General features: G+C 41.7%; 1 protein-coding gene across 10 annotated transcripts in view; it reads left to right on the top strand.

The window, feature by feature from the left end:
• The window catches only part of FGD4 (FYVE, RhoGEF and PH domain containing 4), a 133,683-nt gene that overhangs the window by 60,220 nt on the left and 51,146 nt on the right, over positions 1-22,317 (top strand). For 7 of the 10 annotated variants that reach the window (XR_013536745.1, XM_020792215.3, XM_072999929.2 and 4 more), the window contains one exon: positions 18,017-18,178. Coding sequence is in view for 2 of the 10 variants with exons in the window: in XM_020792215.3 (XP_020647874.3) it covers positions 18,017-18,178 (162 nt within the window). In the remaining 8 variants the exon portion in view is untranslated. Of the gene's footprint in view, positions 1-4,819; positions 11,587-18,016; positions 18,179-22,317 lie in introns of those variants that run through there. The other 3 variants (XM_078376265.1, XM_078376263.1, XM_072999927.2) reach the window with 2 other exon arrangements.

Below are 22,317 nucleotides of genomic sequence, written 5' to 3'. Positions count from 1 at the left end.
TTTCCCAGGAGTACTCAATGCTAAGCAACATGTAATAAATGTATTACTGCTGTTCTCTACCAGCATGTTCCCACTGGTTCCAGTCCAAAGTGATTGGAGAATGCATCCAGCCTTTGCTCTTTACGTGCTGCTGAACATTTACCAGAACTGAGTAGTACTGGAGAGGGCAGCTGATAACTCATATGACAGCATTCTGAAGGATTTGTACTGGCTGCCTGCACATTTCCAGTTTGAATTCAATGTGTCGATGGCAACCTACAAAGCCCTAAAGAGCTTGGGACTTGGATATTTGAAGGAGTGCCTCTCCCTTCAAATAAGAGCCTCATGGCGCAGTGGTTAAACTGCTGTACTGCAGCCAAAACTGTACTCACGACCTGGGGTTCAATCCCAGGTAGCCAGCTCAAGGTTGACTCAGCCTTCTATCCTTCCGAGGTCGGTAAAATGAGTACCCAGCTCACTTGGGGGGCGCAACGTGTAGCCTGCATAATTGTAAACTGCCCAAAGAGTGCTGAAGCGCTATGGGGCGGTATATAAGCAGCATGCTTTTATATAAGCAGCACACTTTTCCTACATAAACATGCCTGATCAGTAAGATCTACTAGGGAGGCCCTCCTCCAGATCCCACCACTGACAGTAATAAATAATAATAATGTCTTGTCAAGTCAATTATGATTTTCTAGTCAGAGAGTATTCAGAAGTGGTTTACCGTTCACTTTTTCTGGGGGTATCCTGGGACTGTGCAGCTTGGTCAAGACCACACAGAAGGGAATCAAACTTCCAGCCTCTGGCTCTGCAGTGGATACCTAAACTACTTGAGCTACCCAGCACTCCCTTTCTTAGTGTCTCTTGTACCTTTTTCAAGCTGAGACTGAAAGTTACAACAAATGCTGAGTTCTGTTTGTTTGTTTAGTCTGGAACAGTACTAACTGCTGCACCCACCCAGCCATGCAATGCAATCTAGAATAGCCATTCTCTACCTTTTTTTGGCTGTGGCCCTTGTAGAATCTCTTCTCAGGTTCTAGAGATACAACAGATACAATAGATGAATAGAAAAATAGAATAGAACAGTGATGGCTAACCTTTTTGAGCCTGAGTGTCCAAACTGGGAAGAACCCCCCCAAAAAACCCTAGAGGGTGGAGGAAGTGGCGGCGGAAGGGGGAATCCCGGGCATGGAGGTGCCTCCAGACCCCACTGCAGATCCGCCTCCAATCATGTCCAACCCCCGCCAGTGCCAGTTGCTCCGGATCGTGGTCCCACTCCTGTCAGGGCACTAGCACCATGGCTGCAGCCGCCTCCTCAGGTTTGGCTGCTGGAGGTACCGATCCGGCAACTTATGACTTGCGTGCCTTCAGCGCGCCAGCTGTGGCACATATGCCATAGGTTCGCTATCGCTGGAATAGAACATTGTTCAGTCCGTGACCTCCATCAAAGGTGCCAGAGTCCCCCAGAGGGCCATATGGCTCCAGTTGAGAATGACTGGTTTAGAATATCAGGTTTTGCAGATATAGCAGAAAATTAAGTTGTTTACACCATCTTGGTTATCTCTAAAATCTCTTCTGATGTGATCTTTGTTAGATGTCCTTTGGTGTTTGGAAGATGACAATTCAGAACTAGTTACAGCACACATCTATCTGATGATTCCTTGCTGGGCTGATCTAATTTCCAGGATACACAAAGGTTTCCTAGGAATTTCACCTTTGCACTGTGGCTCCCCAGTAGCAGAATAGAATCATGTGTTAGGTATGGATAAAAAATGCATGAATTTCAAATAAAGCACTCACTAGTATACCTTATTCTCAGTTGAAATGGAACTAGCCCTTCTAAATGTATAATTAAAACTAACAGTGTACACTAGCTCTCATATATCCTGACACTGCCTGATGATGTACATAAATACATGACTTATAATGATAAATAGCAAATGCCCAACTTTTCAAATGCAAGAAGTTGAAACAGAAGTGATAAATTAGGAAGTTTACTTCCTAATTTCTAAAAAAAACTGCACAACTTCCTGGTTCTTAAGGAACTTGATTGTTATTGTTGTTTAGTCGTTAAGTTGTGTCCAACTCTTCATGACCCCATGGACCAGAGCACGGCAGGCCCTCCTGTCTTTCACTGCCTCCCGGAGTTTGGTCAAATTCATGTTGGTAGCTTTGGTGACACTGTCCAACCATCTTGTCCTCTGTTGTCCCCTTCTCCTCTTACCTTCACACCTTCCCAACATCAGAGTCTTTTCAAGGGAGTCTTCTCTTCTCATGAGAGGGCCAAAGTATTGGAGCCTCAGCTTCAGGATCATGCTTGTTAGATACAGTTATGTCTTCACAAGGAATACCTAGGTAACTTCATTTTATTTTATTTATTTATTTATTTTATTTCTATCCCGCCTATCTGGACATATTAGCCCACTCTAGGCGGCTTACAATAAAAGAAACAATATAATTTTAAAACATTGCACCTAGACTAAGATAGAAATCAAAGAAAGATATAAGAAAAGAAAAATCGTCAGGAGTTTTCTGTTGGGAAAGCCTGCCTATACATCAATGTTTTTAGTTGTTTCTTAAAAATGTCCAGCGAGGGAGCCACGCGAATCTCAGGAGGTAAGTTGTTCCAGAGACGAGGAGCCACCGCCGAGAAGGCCCGATTTCTGGTCTTCTCCTTCCGGGCCTCTCTCGGCGTTAGGCTCCTCAGCCTCACCTCCTGGCTCGCACGAGTGACACGGGTAGATCTTGGTGGGAGAAGGCGTTCCACCAAGTATCGAGGTCCTAAACCGTTTAGGGCTTTATAGGTAAGCATCAACACTTTGAAGTCGATGCGGAATCGGATGGGCAGCCAATGCAGTGCGGCCAGAGTGGGCGAGATATGCTGGAATCTTCTCACTCCACTAAGTAATCTGGCCGCAGCATTCTGCACCACCTGTAGTTTCCGCAGCAACCTCAAAGGTAGCCCCACGTAGAGCGCATTACAGTGGTCTAATCTTGAGATTACGAGCGCATGCACCAAGGTAGTAAGCGCCCCCACATCAAGGTAGGGTCGCAGCTGGGCTATCCGCCTAAGATGGAAAAAAGCGGTACGGACCACAGACGCCACCTGAGATTCCATAGTGAGCGCCGGGTCCAGATGGATCCCCAAGCTGCGGACCCCATCCCTGGCGGGCAGAGTCATACCCCCAAAAGTGAGGGAGTTTCCCAAGTCCCCAACTGTGGGAGCGCCCACCCTTAGTACCTCCGTCTTGTCCGGGTTCAGCCTCAGCCCGTTCTCCTGCATCCATTCCAATACGGTCCCCAGGCAACGCTGAAGGGACAGAACGGCATCTCCTGCAGTTGGAAAAAAGGAGATGTAGAGCTGCGTGTCATCCGCATATTGATGGCACATCGCTCCACACCCCCTGATGACCCGCCCCAGCGGCCTCATATAGATGTTAAACAGCATTGGGGAGATGATCGACCCCTGTGGGACCCCACAATTGAGGCTCCACGGGGCCGAGACATTCTCCCCAAGCTGTACTCTCTGGGGGCGGTCCTCCAAGAAGGAACGGAGCCAGGCGAAAGCCTGGCCACCTATTCCCAACTCGGTGAGCCTCCCCAGGAGGATACCGTGGTCAATGGTATCAAAGGCCGCTGAGATATCGAGGAGGACCAGCAGAGACATTTTGCCCCTGTCGGCCTCCCTCAATAGGTCATCACACAGGGCGACCAATGCCGTTTCTGTTCCGTGGTGCGGCCTGAAGCCCGACTGGAATGGATCCAGGGCATCTGTTTCATCCAGGAACGCCTGAAGCTGATCAGCCACCACCCTCTCGACTACCTTGCTTAAGAAAGAAACATTGGCGACGGGCCTATAATTGCCAATTTCGTCCGCCGCCAAACTAGGTTTCTTTCTAATGGGCCTAATGAGTGTTTCCTTGAGGGCAGAGGGAAATCTGCCCTCAAGGAAAGACCGATTAATTATTACAGTAGCCCATTCCGTTGTTGAAGGCCTGGCTGCTTTGATTAGCCAGGCCGGGCAAGGATCCAAGGAGGAGGTGGTGGCACGACAGCGATCAAGCGTCCTGGCGACAGTATCGGACGAAACAGGCTGAAAGGTATCAAAAATCACCGGACAAGACGGAGCGCTGGACATCTCAACTCGACTCGCTGTATTCAAAAAAGGAGCGAGGTCCCGGCGGATGGCCTCCACTTTAGATTTAAAAAATGCTGCAAATTGGTCCGGTGTAAAACTAGGGGGAGGCCTATCACCCGGGCCAATTCCGGATAGGTCGCGTACTATACGGAATAATTCCGCCTGCTGGTTAGACGCCTCGCTTATCCGGTTAGCGAGGTAAGTTCGACTGGCAGCCTTTACCTTAGCCTGGTAAAGGTTAGTAGCGACCTTAACAGCTATACGATTGAAACCCGTCGGGTCCTTTCTCCATTTGCGCTCTAGCCGTCTCCTGACCCGCTTCGACGCCCGGAGATCCTGGTTAAACCAGGGCGCCGGGCGATCTCTGCGGCGGAGAGGGCGTTTAGGCGCGATCGTGTCTACGGCACTAGCCGCGGCGGTGAACCAGCCGTCAACCAGTGCCTCGACAGGAGCACCAGCCAGGTCAGCCGTAACTCCTCTCATGGCATCCTGGAATCCAATCGGATCCAGTAGCCTTCGAGGGCGGACCATGACAATAGGTCCCTGCTCCCTGCGAGGGGGGAGAGCCATCTTGGTGACACATTTTATTAGGTGGTGATCCGACCATGACAAGGGGACCGACTCGAGGTCAGTCACCATCGGACCACTCTCACTCCCGTTGGTGGAAAAAACCAGGTCTAGTGTGTGGCCGCCCACTTACAAGGTTAGCTTAAGCTTTAGTCCAGTTAACTGATGTGAATTCATGTTTTTAAAAATAATTTTTTTGAGGGATGTCTAAATTACTGTTCTGGGATCAACTTTAATGAATTTAGCAGAAGTGAAGAATGTGGCACATGAATTATTTCACAGAGCAGGACTCTCCCCTGGCTTGAAGTGGGCCTGTGAGGCCAGTCTTAAAGAATTCCATTCAAGCCAGAAGTGCCTCACAACAACTTAGAATTCTTTGTGTGAATACCCGGCAGGGATTTGCAGTTTTGTTCTACATTATATCCTAGCAGTTCTTAAACAGAACAGCAGTGATGTGAAACAAACAGTACTGTTTTAGGGGGTTGTCACAAAAGCAAACTGAAGCAGATGCTCCTGTTTTACCTGGATTTGTCCGTCCTTATTCTAAACCAAACTGAATTAGCTACTTAGCATTAGTACTCTATTTAAGTTATACATTTAAATATATTTCTTTCCTGGTACTTCTTGGCATCTTTTCATTAGAAGATGTTGCAGCCAAGTACCAGAGCTGAACTCAGGCTTGTTTACATTTCTGTGAATCTCTAAACAAACCTGTATTATATTCTGATCATCCCTAGCAAGACTGGGCATAAAGTAATTTATGAAAAAAATGTATTTTAAAAATATGTTTCAATTGTTATTTACATTAAAGAAATGTAATTGCAGTGAATCACTAACTTGATATTTTTAGAAACAGGATGCCACAGAAAGATGTTTCAGCTCACATGAACACCGGAAGTTTAAAACTGACCATCTTCCACAGAACCTACAACATTAAATATTCTGATCATTTTAAAGGATGAGAGTGAAGTCTGTTACTGTAAATTATTATTGGGCTCTATCTATCACCTGAAACATTCTCCTATTTTCTAGCAGCTAATGTCAATGTCTTCTGTGTATTCAATATCTCAAACTCTGTTTGTACTGGCCCCTCAGCTGTTTCATTGTACTGTGCTAGCTTGTAGTAGACAAACAATCTTTAAAAAGTTATATGAAAACTTGAATAACATTTAATTTCATGTAAGAATTCTGGCTATGCATGAGATGTTTAGACTTTTTGAATTACGGATCCCACAATTCTCCATTTTGGGAATTCTATCCGACAGACCCACAACTACAGACACTTGGAAAAAAGGTGTACTGCAGAAGGCTTCAAGGCCTAACATAAGCCTAGCTTTCTAGGTAGAAAGAAATCAGCCCCACTTCTAGCTGGGAGCTTGCTTTCTGAACGGAAAGCTAAACTGGAGCTAGGCCTTATGTTAAGCCTCAAAGCTTTCCAAGTTAGGCTTTTTATCCATGTAAACCAGTGGTTCTTAATCTTTGTTACTCGGATGCTTTTGAACTGCAACTCCCAGAAACCCCAGTCAGGACAGCTGGTGGTGAAGGCTTCTGGGAGTTGCAGTCCAAAACTCCTGAGTAACCCAAGGTTAAGAACCAGTGATGTAAACCACATTTAACTCTTTATAACTGTCAGGTGGAATTCTCAGAGTGGAGAATTATGGGATTTGCAGTTCAAAAAAATCCTGTGGTGGATTTGCAGGGCTTGAAAAATGCACTCGTCTGTAATGAGTGAAAAAACGATCCTTGATGAACCACAGCTCTCTGCCTGCCTGCCTCCTTCCCCTCCGCCCGTCTCTCTCTCTCTCTCTCTCTCAATGATCCTGCAGTACTCCCCTCCCCCCTCCCATTGCAAAAGGAAAATAGCCCACTATGCAGGAGAATGTAGAGTAGTCCCATGCTGCAGAATATGGAGATTTCCTGCTCCCAATTTCAACCAAATGAGGACATGACCCCACAGGCACGCAGGTAATAAAGCAACCCAATTCTGAGGGTATATTTATTTTGGCTTTGTATGCATTGTTACGTAGAAATAAAAGTGAACAAATGCCTAGTTTAAATTTGTTAACATAAATTGCAAGGCTGTAGTCCAGTCATGCTGACTTGTGAAATTTTTGACTGACTGGTGAGACATTCTAAAATTTGTAAAGCCCTGTGGATTTTGCACCTAATTATGGTGGCAAATTTGCTATTTGATAATAGTTTGGAGGAAGGCTGTAATAAACAGCTGTCTGATAATAGAACTTAAAATAGGTGTGTTAACATAGGTGTAAATATAGGTGTCAAAAGAAATGATAATCTTAGAATTGCAGATCTGGAAGGGAGCCTATGGATCACTGTGCCCAGCCCCTGTTAAGAAGGCACAGTGGGGAACTGAACTCTCAAACTTCTATTCTCTGATACATTTTGATGTATGTATAATGTGTTCAGTTTTGTGCAAGTAGCAGACAGCAACCTGGACTTTTTGACATGTCCTTCTGTTTGTTATTCTCTTAAAACAGGTAACAGTCAAAGGCCAGTCCTCCCAAAGCCCTTTTATCTAGTTTCTTCTAATTTTCTATGTGTAAAATAGTGGGAAATGTGTTTGTGAGTAAAAAATAGTTTTCTAATTGGAAATGTTGCAACCACCCAATTGCATTTATGTATGTAATCGGGAAAATAAACAAAATAGTCTTGCGTTTGTAACTGGATTAAAAGGAGGAATATGGATTAAATTGTGCTTCAGCTGCCTTCTATTTGCTTTTGGGGAATCTTCGTCTAAAACGCTACAAAACTCCAGTACACTCTTTTCACAGTGAAGCTGACTTGGCAAAAAAAGTGAATTGTGCTGATTATATATTGACCCATAGTGTTCAAAACACTTTTTGGGCAGTTTACAATTTAATTATGCAGGCTACACATTCCCCCCTACCTCATAAACAAGTTACTCAGTGTACTGAAATCGGAAGGATGGAAGGTTGAGTCAGCCTCAAGCCATCTAGGTGAGTCTGTTGGGATCAAACTCAGGTGAGCGGAGTCTTGACTGCTGTACTTCAGTTTAACCACTGTCCACGAGACTCCCTACTTATCCCCTAGAACTTCCTATTACTTGAAGAAGTGGAGAGTTGGAAAATAATACTAATTTCAAGACTCAATTCAGGGTTGCCACTTTCTGGAAAGTCAAGGAAATGGAAACCGGTTAGGGAAAGTCAGGGTAATTGTGATTAAAGCAGTGGATCTTTGACCTGCCACTGCAAGAGCATGATTTGTTCTTGTGGCAACTGAAATCGAGAAGTAGCAAAATACAAGTAAAAGTTAATGATGCCATTTCTGAGCTCCACCTTTTTTTTCCGCTCCACCCCCAGCAATCAGTGTAATGTGTTTGCTGAGCTCTGTCCCTCCATGTTTTCCAAGGTCTGCCTATAGCATTTGCAAAGCAAGGCTAGTTTAAACATTTAGCAAGATACAAACTCTTTTTAATTTTTTTTTCTATACCTATAACATAAACAAAACCATATAACATATAAACTCAAATACAGTTTAACTGTGTTCCCCACCACCATGTAAAGGACCTCAGCAAGATACAAACTCTAACTGTTTTCATCCCTACCTGCTAGTACTGCATTTATCTTTCATATAAAGATAAGCATGTTTTTGGGTCATGCTTGTGTGTGGAATGGAGGTTTTTGTCACCTGCTAAACCCAGCACAGAGTTGCAAATGGGTTTTGCTGCTCTTGGATTTCACAGTCAACTAGCACTTTCTACTCTGCCCCATGCAAAGTAATTTTTTCAAATTTACAGAGTACCATCTCTCTCTGACTTTTCCCATGCATAAAGGTTGCAAATGAGAGTTGTCTGCTTCTCTAGATTGCAGAAATGATCTGCAAGCATTTAAACTCCACCTCCTTTCTTGCTGCTGATGTGCTTATTTCATGTTCTGGAACCAGAAAGTGAAAGTGGAAGTTTCCCAGCTTTGGAAAGTTCCTACTTGCCAGAAAACAAATCTGCTAACATCTTGATGTCAGGCAGGTGGTTCTGTGTAGGGCTGTATCTGAGACCACATTTTGAAGATGGCTTCTAATAAGGCAGTTTTTAATATACAGTGGCTGGATTTCAAACTTCATCCTGACCTCCGTTCCATGGCTATCACCAGTTGCTGGAGACAAGTGCAAAGGTTATTATAAAGTGTGTTACAAAACCTGAACTAAGTAATATGGGAATTAGCTGTGGAGTCTCATTTACAAGGAACATTACATCAGAGGAACATGAAAATTAAATCAGGTCAACAGTCCATCACAATATGTTTAGGTTCAAAGCCAAGAGTAAGTGCAGATAATAAAACCAGAGAGGGTGAAGAGACAGCCCCTGTGAAATCTAGAAAACATGATCAGAATTATGAAAATGGCAAAGAATTACCCACCACACAAACTAGTATGGCTGCCTATGTAATCAAGGATTGTATTAGGACAGCAGAGTGCCTGTGGGCTTTGCAACTGGTAATGAAGATGTCATTTACCGTATTTTTCGCTACATAAGACACACGTCTCCATAAGATGCACTTCATTTTTAGGGGAGGAAAACAGGAAAAAAATATTCTGCCAATTTCAGCCCATGGGTGTGGGTGTGGGAGGAGCCTCGGAAGGGTCCGAGTGTGCCTTCCAGGACCCTTCGGAGGCTCCCCCATCCCCCACTGGGCCAGCGGGGTTAAATTGCCAGCTTCTAGGACCTTTCTGAGGCTTTCCAAGGCTCCCCCCACCATCCCCCTGCTGGGCCCTGGGGAGCGCTGTTTTACAGTATTCACTCCATAAGACACACTTTTTTGGGGTGGAAACGTGCATCTTACAGAGTGAAAAATATGGTAACTCATGTAAAAACATCAGTGAGTTATTCAAGCGAATGTTCTCAGATAGCCAGATAGCTCAACAGTTTTGGAAAAACAAAAGCAATGTATGTTGTTGCTTTTGGCTTGGCACCATATTTCTCTGATCTTTTACTGAAACAGCTGAAACAGTGGCAAACATTTGTTATCTGTTTTGATGAAGCTTTGAATAAGGTGGTTCAAAAGGGACAGATGGATTTAGTGGTTCATATTTGGGATGATTACTGTCATAAAGTTTCCACATGGTATCTAACCAGTGATTTTCTTCAAATGGCTACTGCTGAAGACCTTCTTCAGAAGTTCCAAGAAGGCATGTCTTCTTTATCAGTTGCAAAATTATTACAAATTCTATGGATGGGCCAAATATAAATCAACTTTTTCTGAGAATACTAAAAGAAGAAATTAAAACCAGCCTTGACTGTAAAGGAGAAGGAATTGATGGAATTTGGAACTTCTACCCTTCATGTTGTACATGGGTCTTTTAAAAAAGGATTGCAAGCAGTGAAATGGAACCTGAATTCAGTCTTGTGCCACATGTATTACCTGCTTAAAGATTCCCCAGCTAGGAGGGCATCATACACAGCTATGACTGAAAGCACACTAGTTCCCCTGAAGTTTTGCTCCACTAGGTGGTTGGAGAATGATAAGTGCCTTATTAGAGCTATGATAACATCAAGAAGTATGTGGAAGAAGCAAAATTCCCCCACAGTAAATGTGCCATTTGCATAAAAGCTGCAATGCAAGATCCACTCATGAAGTGCAAAATGCCTTTCATGAAAAAGATTCCTGGAGATTGTGAGCCATTTCTACAAAGGTTTTGACACCAAAAACCATTGGCACCTTTTTATATGAAGAACACTGTAAGCTAATCAAGAAGCTAATGAGTTGTTGCATAAAATTGGAAAAGGTGCAAAACATGTCTTCTGGTTCACAGTTGTTAACAATTGACATGAAGTTGTCAGAGAGCTTGCTTGACAGAAGCAAGGTTGACCTTGGCTTTGCAGCAAAGAAGCTGTTGAAAGAAATTAAACTGAGTCAACATCAAGTGGCCGAGTTTTACCTAGAGCAGGGGTCTCCAAACTATGGTCTCTGGGCCACATCTGGTCCACCTTGCTGTTTTATCTGGCCCATTCAGCCCGTGCGCATGTGGTGGAGTAGGCAGGTGGGCGGGTGTCCATGCATGTGTATGGGGGTGTGAGGTGTGTGTGCAGGCAGGCGTCCATGTGGGGGGGCAGGTGGGGCCATGTTCATGTTCCTTCAACCCTCAAAATGACGAGAATATACAATGTGGCCCTCACACTCAAAAGTTTGGAGACCCCTGACCTAAAGTGTTGAAAACATGGTAGTAGCTGTTGTTGAAAAGTTGATTGAGAGAAGTCCTTTGAAGTTCAAGATGGTGTGTGGCTTATCAGCATTAGATCCTACTATCATTTTAATAAAAGCCTATTCTTGGAATCACCAGAATTGCTCTTGAAGCACTACATGCAGCAAATCAGATCAATGACACAGTAGCAGAAAAATCAAAGCAACAGTACACTACTTTAACCACAGCTGCCCACAATGAGTTCAAGGCTCGATTTCAAGCATATGTTGCAAAACAAAATTAAGTTGGGCTGGATATGTTTTACAGTGGTATTTTGATGTCCAACAAAAGTTTCTCAGACCTGTGTACTGTTGTGAAAATGTGCCTTATTCTGTCTCATGGTAGTGCTTCTGTTGAAAGTGGATTTTCAGTTAATAATGTTAATTGAGAACTTGCATGAAGAAACTGTTGTCTGTCAATGTCAGATTTATGATGCTGTCTTCAGCGGTGGAGGACTTGCATCTGTTGCAGTCAGTCAGGCATGCTCATGCATGCTACACAGAACACTTGGAGGCTAAACACCATAAGGAACAAGAAATTCAGAAGAAAGAAGAAAAGAATAAACCTGAGAGACAAATTAAACATCTTGAAAAAAGACAGAGAGAAGAAGCCAAAATGGAAGAGGAACCAATTGATGAGAAACTAAAAGAGTTACAAAATAAAAAGAGAAAACTGTGGAAGTGAGTTTTATATCTTAAATCTTTATTCTTTGAAAACAGATAACTTGTATTCTAATGTCTAACTTAATTATTTCTGCAATTTCAAAACTATAAGTTTAATAATGTGGCTTTAGAGAAACCATTTTAGATAGAATGTTTATATAATTTTTAGTGTACCTTTAAAACAATAACAAAAATGTTATGTCATTTGTTAGCATTCAGAGTTTACTTGAATTGAAGTTTGTATCTTGGTGTCATTTGTGGTGCAATTGCAGAACATGCTGCAGTTAATGTTGAAAGAAGCTGATATTAAATCTCTTACTTTGACAAATATTTTTGCAGTTGAGACTTGTGTCGTTGTAGAGTGGAACATTTCATTAAGACTTGCATTAATGCAACATGATCTATTCATTTTTAAACTTGTGGTTGTATTTGAATGGTGGTCAAGGAAATTGACAAATGTTGGTCAGAGAGAGTCAGGGAAATAAAAAATAAAATTTCAGTGGCAACTCTGCAGTTCTTTAGTGCTTAATAAATCACAGTCTCTTAAGAGGCCAATAATGAGGCTAGAGCAACTGGGGTATTGCCCTAATTCATTAAGAAATTATGGTAGGTAAAAAGTAAAGGTTCCCCTTGACATTTTTAGTCCAGTCGTGTCCGACTCTAGGGGGCGGTGCTCATCCCATTTTTCAAGCCGTAGAGCCAGCGCTTATCCGAAGACAGTTTCCGTTGTCATGTGGCCAGTGTGTCTAAGGAACACCGTTTTTACCTTCCCACCGAGGTGGTACTTATTTATCTACTCGCATTTGCATGCTTTTGAACTGCTAGGTTGGCGAGGAGCTGGGACAAAGTGACGGGAGCTCACTCCATTGCGTGGATTCGATCTTACGGCCCTGCAGCACAGGCTTCTGCGGTTTATCCTGCAGCGCCACCAAAATCTCAAGGTCACTCTACTGGCGAGTGGTACAGAAATGGCAGCATTTCCCAGTCTTGTTCACTTCCCTTGTTGTTGTTGCTGTTGCCGCTGCTGCTGCTGTTTTAGAAGACATAAACTCTTTTTCATTTGAGAGATTGCCACATTCTCCTCCTTATTCATGGGGGGCTTGTGCCGGTACCACAGAGTGGAGTAGGTGGGAGAAAGTGCCACTTGCCATGGTGTCGAAACAATTAGTTATGTCTCTGACCTCTAACTAAAGTTATCCAACTATGGGGAGTTGTTTGAATGCAAAGAGAAGAGTCTCTCCTTACCTCCCAACAGCCATCATCTGCCAGCAAGAGGAGTCTCAGATTTTTGACAAAAAGAATGCTGCTCTGAGTTAGGACCAGAAAAGAAGTGCCTGTATAACTGCAGACTGATTTGTTTAGTTGGTTGCTTCCAACAATATGGTGCAAAAACCAGAGACCATCTCTGAATCATTGCTCTTAAAACTTTAAATACATTTTTAACTGTACTGTAAACTGGTTTCTTTCTGTGAAGATAAGATTCACACATCGACAGACTACAAGTGCACAGATATTTGCGCACTTATAAAGTTTGGGAAGGCACAGCTCAGCACCGTCTGTTTCTAAATTAGCTGCAGCTGAACTCCTACTCTTCACCACAACACATTGCTATATATTTGGAAAGTTTTCTACATTATGTGGTCTTTTGATTTCATTAGTAAGTGTTTTGAAAGAAATTAATACATTAGTAAACAGCTTTAAAGTGCCTTACTGTCAGACTTTCTCACTTGCCACTGGAAATGCTGTGTTTTTCTTTACACTTGCTCCTATCTCTTCAAAAGCAAATCCAGATGTTCCTGTTGGGATTGTTTTGGGGTCTTGCTTGATGTATAAGTTCACACACTTAATCAAAATGGAAACAGTAAAACTAAAGAATTTGCTGTTTAGTCTTCTTCTTGTTATTTCTGGAGACTTTGAGTTTTTCTCAATATTCCCACGTCCATTCTAGTCTAACACCTGATCAAGAGTCATTTTGCAACAACAAGCCTGGGATTATTGAAATGTATATATATAAAACAGGGAATGCCTGTAGTCTTGGATTTCTATTTAGCATGTGCATGGTATGTGTGTTCAGATGGTAGTTTAAAGTGTGATTATTACTGTTTTGAGGTATACATTTTAAATATCTTCAATATGCACCTCCCCAAGTTTTGTGTTTGAATTAGTCATCAGTATCTTGAGCTGTAGTGATCTAGCCCACACACATCATTACGTGTTCCTTTAATAATTGTGTAGGAGACATTTGGGATTTTGGTTATTCTTTTTTAGTGAAAAGAAAAGTGTGGAGTCTCAGTCCCACTCCCCTCCTTGGTAAAGGAAAAAACCTGAATGCTTCTTGGTAAAAGGAAACAAAGATTTTTCTTATAGCTCATGGCTCAGTTCTTTTTTATATATGTTGTGTGGAACTACCTCTGCACATGTCTATCCTTGGAGAGTGGTAATGGAGGAAAAGTGGCTAACGAAGAAACAAGAAGGATGGGGAAGTCTCAAAGACTCTGAATCATGGAAAAACGGTCTGGGAGATACAGAGCATGCTCCCCAAAGACATATGTTGTTAAACAAGAAGCATGCAATGCTGTATTTTTCCAACATATGTTTGCTGCTGTAGAAGTCTGCTAACTGCAAAAGGCATTGTTAAAAATTAGAGAATGTAGTGCACTTTTTTGGTTTGGTAGTCAGCACCTGGATTATAGCACTGTTAAATTCGCATAGTAAATAGGGCACAAAGACTGGGCCTCTAATTCAGAGACTGTGGCTGAAATTCTGTTAAATAACTTATGCATAAAGAAAGCTAGTGGCATCATAATCAGGTGATTTTCAGTACCTAAAAACCTCTCATGTCTGTCCCATGGCTTTTCTGACTCTTGTGTAATCCTTTTCATTGTGGGAGCTGTGTGACTCGATGTGAAGGGTCGTTTGATTGGGCTTCCCTTGTCTTCAATAAAACACCCTCAGGCGGTCTATCAAATAACTTGTTGTTATTTATTACTTCAGCCAACGCGGTTTGTTTGTTTGTTTATTTATTTATTTATTTATTTATTTATTTATTTATTTATCTATCTATCTATCTATCTGTCTATCTGTCTGTCTGTCTGTCTATCTATCCATAACATGCTTGTTTAAACTAGTCTCTTGTTCAAGCAACAGCTCTCGCAAGGGCAACCTAAAGCTTTCTTCCAGAACGTTTCCCAAACTCTGGTCCCATGGACTGGCACAAACTTGTCCCTGACCCTCAGCTCCCAAACCGTGGTCGGTTGCACTTAGAAGTGGGAGGGTCTCTTCATCTCCCATCCGTCCCCAGGACGGGTCCCCCTCTCTTGTCTGGTAACTGCAAGGTCCAGGAAGCATCCCATCTTCCTCAATTCTTCTAAATGCCATGCCCGGCGAGCCTCTCTTTCCCTAGCGATAACTTCTTTCTCTTCCCTGATTTTTCTCCTCCATTCACGAGTCTCGGACTCACCCCAATATGATGGTTTCTGGGGCAAGCCTTTCTTCCTCCGACTCTCCGCTTCAGCTTTAGGCACCCGGACTTGTTCACATTTTCCCGTCCACGGGTCCTGCATCCAAATCCATTCCCAACCTCCTGGAATGTTGTCCCATTCTGCCTTGATCTCTCCCAGCCCCCCTTCTTCCACCACCTCATGAACCTCTTTCTTTCCCACCAATTCTTCCTTAAAAGGATTAGTTATTTTTAACCCTTTCCATCTCTCTTCCAGCTCTCTGGTGTCCACCGCCTTTGACACCCCTTGTAGATTTGCCTCCTCTAAATCATGGGTATCTGAACCTTGATCTCTTTTATGGCTTAACGTAGTCGGAGGACTAGTCTGGGTTTGTTTGGAGGTCTTAACGAGAGACGGCTCTACCAGAAAGACCTGGAACTTCCTGTCTTTCCCTTCACACTCAAGGAGGAATTTTATAGTAATTAAAGACTACTTACTTGCATAGCATCCACGTGGTGAAAGACATTTTATATGAGCTGGAAAAACTGGGGAAAAAGTTTTTAATTTTCAAAAATCACTTCTCACTCCATCATTAGGATTCTGTAGGTGTAGTTACGGAACAGGATTTCAGCCTATATATGTAAGTTTTGTGACTAACATTTACTAGTGCCTTTTTCTCTTTCCTGTCTCCTAACTATGGGAGTCTTTCAGTAACTAGGCCAATGTAGAGATTTCTTTTTCCACAATGGTTTAGTGAATATGTTATTTGTCTTGCACATGACCTTTTAATGTAATCAGGTCTTAATACTACAGTATCTAGTTTACAAATTTAAAATAACATGTTCCAAAAAAATAATGGTTGGACAACTCCCACCTAATCCTAAATCAATGTTGTTGGCCCTGTATCATTTTATATGTTAATCTGTGACATATCCTGATGTCACTGTTAGGAAACGTGGTCTACATATTGCACTGTCCTCTTGTGAGTACAGGTAGCCAATTTCTGCAGCTGTTCTGTCAATGCATCTCATTAAAGTGTCCATCTCTGTTTTTACAGCTGTATTTCTGTTGTATTTTTTTTAAAAAAACTGACAGCATTTTGGAACAGTTTGAATAGTTCTCCTCCTTAATATTGCTCATCCAGCCAAAGACATTCCTTTACTTGACCTGATGTAATTATTTTTTTCTTGCAGATTGAAACCTTTGCAAAATTGGCATGTGTAGCTATAGGGTGGAAGAGGGAGGAAATATTACAAGCTTTTGACTTAAATAGCCAAGATCCAAACTAGTGTCTCTTTAAAAACATATTCATGCATAAACATTTGCCAAAGGAGTACTTAGACCTGAAATTATCCTCCTAAATTCTCTTGAAACTATCCTCTAAATTCTGTATCATAGAAACATTAGATACTGGTAAAGAAGAGTAACTACCAAAAAGTGTCTTTTGAAATGTTTTACAAAAAGCAGTGATGACCAAATGGCGACTAGACAGACTCTGAAATCCACATTGTGGGAGTGTTGTTATATACCTGTCAGAAAGGCACAGAGCTCTCCAGGCTTTTCAGATCACAACTCTCTGTCAGGTATGAATGTTGCAAAAGTAGGTGGAGGGAAAGGGGGAAATGATCGGCCACTATCATTCCATAAATCTAGTCTTTTCTGTTCAGTCACAGAAAAATGAATGTTCCTATTCTTTTGCATTTCTGCTCTCTTTGATATACTGTATGTCTTTAAGTCACCTCTAACCTGTGGCAACCCTATGACTGAGTGACCTTCCAAATGTACTAATATGCTGGCACATACTAACGTGGCTATCTCTTAAAATTCCAAATGTCCTGTTGCCTACAACCCTACTCGGGTCCTGCAAACTCAAGGCCATGGCTTTCTTTATGGAGTCAATGCACCTCATACTTGGTCGTTGTCTTTTCCTGCTGCCTTCAACTTTTTTCTTTTAAGCATTATTGTCTTTTCCAGTTAGTCTAGTTTTTCATAATATGACCAAAGTATGACAGCCTCAGTTTCATCTTTTTCTTTTTCTTTTTTGCTCCTAAGAGAGTCCAGGTTTCTTTTGTGGTGGTCTACTGTATCTGCAAAGTTCTCCTGCAGCACCTTTTCCAAACACATTAATTTTATTCCCTGTCAGCTTTTTGAACTAAAGCAATAGACCTGGTTACTTGAACCTTCTCCAAGAACCAGGCCTTGTTGCAGATTTCATTGCAGTTACAGTTGAAAGTACTTCCAGAACTGAAGCATGCCCCAGTGTTTCTGGATGGCCCTTCTAATTCAAGGAGCATTATGAGAATAAACAGTCCAATTTCTTATTTGCCTAGTAAATAAACTAAAAGTCATGTTCAATGTTTGTGTGATATGTTTTTGCTGTGTTCCTGTGTGCCTTTATTTCTAGCCAGAATATATATGCTTCAGTATAAGGAAAGGAAAGATACTGAGTGATTGGTATCCCATTGACTAGGGAGACTGAGGACAATGAAACCGGGTACCTCAAGCTTATTTTGAAAGACTGCAAACTCGATTTTAGAAGTAATTTTTAGCAAAAGGCTAGTCTTAACATCTGGCCAACATGATTTGGAAAACTTTTTTGTTTCTAATCCCTAAACTCTGTAATGCCCTGCCTTATGACTTGAAAGCAAGCCTGTTTTGGAGAGTTAGTGATTTATTTAAAGGTATCAAGAACCAATAGGTGAAGTGGATAGAGTAGGACTCAGGAGACCTGGGATTGTCATGGCCATGAAAACTCACTGGGGGTTGGCATTGCTGAACCACTCCTTGAATATCTCATACCTCAAAGCCCTGCTAAAGTTGCTGTAAGTTGTGACTGCACATAACAACAATGAAGGTATCATGTTCCCTTGTTTTTGGATTTTGCTTACATTCAGACATTCTTTGACCTGATGTAAAATTTGTCCCAAGCTCCTAGTATAATACTAACCAAGCAAGACAGACCATATCTTTAGTCATGTTCCCATTTGCTTTTTCTTTCTTTCTTACAGGTAGCAGTGCATATTGTAAGATCTTCACAAATCCACACTGCTCAGCAAACAGCACAGTGAGGTTATGCGAGTCAAACATCTGCAATGAAGTGGCTCAGGAAATAAATGGAAAAGTGCCAGTCAAGCACTCCCCACGGCCATCTTCAAATCCAAAGCCACAAGGTCAGTTGCAGCTCAGCTCTGTGTGTGACTCTAAACCTCAGGGACCACAACATCAGTTGCTTTAGTCAAATATGTTATATTCTGCAGCAGAATAAATCTGTTCACCTAGATGAATGTGTCAAGATAAACATTCCTGATTATTAAATTATGAATGTCAAAAAGTGGTGGTGGGCACGTTTATTTTTGGGGTTTTTTTGGGTTCTTGGATCTTTGGGTTCTCAGTGATGGCCTAGTATTTCAATGGATGTCAGTCTCCTGATGTCTTTTTGTTTTTATTTTTAAAAGATAGGGCATTTAGTTTTTCTAAGTAATCTAATGTCTCTGTGACATAATTGTACATAAGGAGGTCTCCTCCTTTTAACAACTGAGAAGAGAATGTAGTCCTTAAGATTCTGGAAAGCTGAGACATGAACAGAAAGTGTTTTGCAACTGTATACTCTTGTCTCTTCAACACAATACATAGATTATTTTGCAAGTAAAGGAAGAAGTGATGTTCTGCTTTTGTGGACAGATGTCCTTGTCTCCCTTCCCCCCCCTTTGTTTTCCAGTTTGGTATATCATATTTAAGGGTGTTATTTTTTAAAGTAACATCAGAACTTATATGTTCTTTGAAGCAACAGCGGACACGTGTCAATGAATCTAAAGTGAAACCTTAAAGACATTGAGGTTCAATGGAGCAATCATTAAATTTTAGCAATTTTGCATTTAATGTGAACTTCTGTAGGTACAAGTTTCCCTGTCTTATCATGAAAGGAGAGCATATGTTTCTATTTCACTATTAGTATATAAGCAGAAGGATAGTAACCTATTAATTAACTGGTTTTTTTAAAAATTGCTTCATTGTCTTAGTAGGGCCCCAAGGTTGTTTGAAAGCAAAATGTTACGCATATTCACATCAAATACTTGAATTTAGAAACAGAGCTATGAATGATGCAGACTAGATAGCAGAGTTAAACCCAGCATTAAAAACTATTACTGTGTTTCCCCGAAAATAAGCCCTACCCTGAAAATAAGCCCTAGTATGATTTTTCAAGATGATTGTAATATAAGCCCTATCCCGAAAATAAGCCCTAGTCAAGTGAAACCCTGCCCTCCACCAGGGACTCACCGGGATCCTCCCAAGCCCTCAAGAGAGGCTTAAAACCTCTTTCCTTCCTCTTCCCCACTTCCCTCGCTCGTGGAGGGCTGGGCAGCCAGGGAGAAAGGAGCTGTGTGTGGCCAGGAACTTGCTCCTTGGCTGCTAAGTTCCCAACGGCTCTTGGGGCTCATGTCTCTGCAGTGTGCGTGCTTCCTCCCCTCCAGCATGCACCCAGGCGAGGCTAGCAAAGCACAAGGTTGGAGGGGGGGAGGTGATTTCAGAGCTCCAGCCGTGTGAAGGCAAGAGGAGAAGAGGATGACAGAGGATGAGATGGTTGGACAATGTCATCGAAGCAACCAACATGAATCTGACCCAACTCCGGGAGGCAGTGAAAGATAGGAGGGCCTGGCGTGCTCTGTTCCATGGGGTCACGAAGAGTCGGACACGACTAAACGACGACGATATCGTTCTTGAAAAAAAAAATTCCCCCGAAAATAAGCCCTAATGCATTTTTAAATGCAAAAATTAACATAAGACCCTGTCTTATTTTTGGGGAAACATGGTAAAAATCAAGTGGAACCAAAGTATATTAATTGCTGGTCTGAAATTTAACAAAGATGTGGCAGATTGAATTTCCCTCAGGAAATAATGCCACAGATATTGGGATATTACCACACAAGCCTTGTTCTATGCCCCTACCAGCCTAGCCTTTTCTGGCAATGGCCTATAGAAGAAGGATGTGATCTATTAGATATTCTGGCACATGATTGTGGGTTTAAAATGAAAAATAATTTAGGAGTTAATCTTTGCTATGAAAAGATGGCTTCTGTGAGTTTAGGAACCATCCATAATACTCTGGGTTGCCTTCTTCCAACCATCTTTTGTTAGACATAGGTGAAATAGCATTTCCTCTCTACTACATTGGAATCAATTTGGTCATTCAATATCTCTTGAAGTCAAGATATAACAGGATTGCACTAGGCAATTTCCTCTGCAAGCAGATAAACATCAGGAAGGACTGGAAACATCTGGTGCCTCGAACCCAGGATCCAAGAGAAGGAGATCAACTCAGAGCAGTGACTCATGGACGACAGAATTGCAGTGGCTTCTTGAAGGCAAGGTATCATTGAATGGCTCATGCTCTGAGGTGGTGTCGTTCTGACATAAAGCACTCTCACAAGAGTGACTCATATAAAACGTGGAGTCAGCTTGTCTGGTTGACGAAGTCTTATTGAGAGTGTATAAGTAGAAAGCATGCCTCCTGCTTTATATTCAGGAGGAAGTATGCTACAGGTATCGGCTGTTTAGCTTTGTCATGTTGCTTGGGAACTGCTCTGAGTGTTTTCATTCAAAAGCATTGTCCTGAGCATGTGATCTGTAGAAAACTGTTCTTGTTATAGTAGCAATTACTGAGTGACTGATAGAAGGGAAAAATATAATTACTGTACTTACAAAATGGCTCATAGCGTGGAGAAAGTGATTGGAGACTTTCTCCTCTGTCCTATAACATCAGAATCCACAGTCATTAAATGAATTGATTCAGGACTGTATTCAGGGCAGAGAAATGGAAATGTTTTTCCAGACAGGCTTTGTTGTCCTGGATGATATGGTGATGGCTACTATATGATCTTAATTGCTTGTCTCATGTAGAATAGGTCTACTGAATTAGTGGAATTTACGTATGATGGCTTACTATTCTGCAGTTCATTTCAGTGGGTCTCCTCTGACTGGAGCTACAAATTATTTTTAGGCCTGTGAACTTAGACCTAATTAGACAGGTTATAATGGACAAACCAGGTAGAGGATTTTAGCTGTGAAAGCTAAATGGAACCTGAATTTTTGAAGACAGTGTGTCACTGGATAATAGGCATTGGAAGGCCAAGACAACTCTTGCATTAATGCTTTGTTTGTGAATTTTCTGAAAATATCTTTATAGCTGCAGCTTTTATTTTCAAAAATAGAGGATCACATTTTTCTGGCTCCCAGCATTCCTAGGAGGTTAGCACTACATGAAACCATTGGATGACCTGTTGGAGCCTCATTGAAGTGGCTGCAGATCTTTCCTTCCTCATCCTATGGGGGCATAAAGATATGCAGATAGTGTAGTAAGACTTCAACATCATCTCAGCCTCCATGCCACCTCTCTCTTATTTGAGATCTTGAAAGCCTTCCCATATTTTTGAGCCATTTTGTTTGGCCAAATAAAGGTGTTATATTAATTAGTACTTTAGATTTTTATTCTTATGACCCATACAGTTACATTTCCTTTTTTTTAAAAACTAAAATACAGGGCTAGTCTGTGTTATTCTTGTTTAAACATCACAGTGGGAGCAGCATACATCTTCAAAACATTATTTAGAATTAGTATTCTAGACCTCTGAGTTGTACATTTAAAAAATTGAAATGGGATCATAGACCTGAATTATACTTTATAGCTGCATTGTAATAAATCATATCTCTTTCACTTACTGACTTTAAAAAGAGTGAAATTTTTTGCTTATTTTGTATGATTGCATGTTCAAATCTGCCTTTAATAATTAATTTTTTAAAACTTATTGTCATTGAATGTATATACTGTACACTGTATACACGTACAACAAAAATCACAAAAGAACATTCAGAGACCAGACCAAAACACACACACCCTCGTAACAATCCTAAAACCCAGAACCCTGCCTAAGAGCACACAGTAACCACACATCATATAACACAACAGACCCAGTAATAGTAATAATAGAATGGAAAATGTATTTGCGAAGGCTTTCACGGCTGGGATCTAATGGTTGTTGTGGGTTTTTCTTTGGCCATGTTCTCAAGGTTGTTCTTCCTAACGTTTCGCCAGTCTCTGTGGCCGGCATCTTCAGAGGATAGCACTCTGTGCTCTGCATAAGACTGAGGTCTCTTCTGGGGAGAGCTGGCATTCCGATAGGTTGATGATGATGCGCAAGGTGTCTAGTGTAGGTTTCTGTTGGCTTGTTTGGCATTTGTTGAATTTCTGTTTTTGTCTGGCTGTGTGGTTCATAATTTCTTTTTCCATCTTTTTGTAAGAGAGGGTATCAAT

The sequence above is a fragment of the Pogona vitticeps genome, chromosome 5 (assembly GCF_051106095.1).
Source record: "Pogona vitticeps strain Pit_001003342236 chromosome 5, PviZW2.1, whole genome shotgun sequence".
In the NCBI taxonomy this organism is placed as follows: Eukaryota; Metazoa; Chordata; class Lepidosauria; order Squamata; family Agamidae; genus Pogona; species Pogona vitticeps.
The sequence above is the reverse complement of the archived record's forward strand: the minus strand, read 5'-3'. Positions and strand labels throughout refer to the sequence as shown.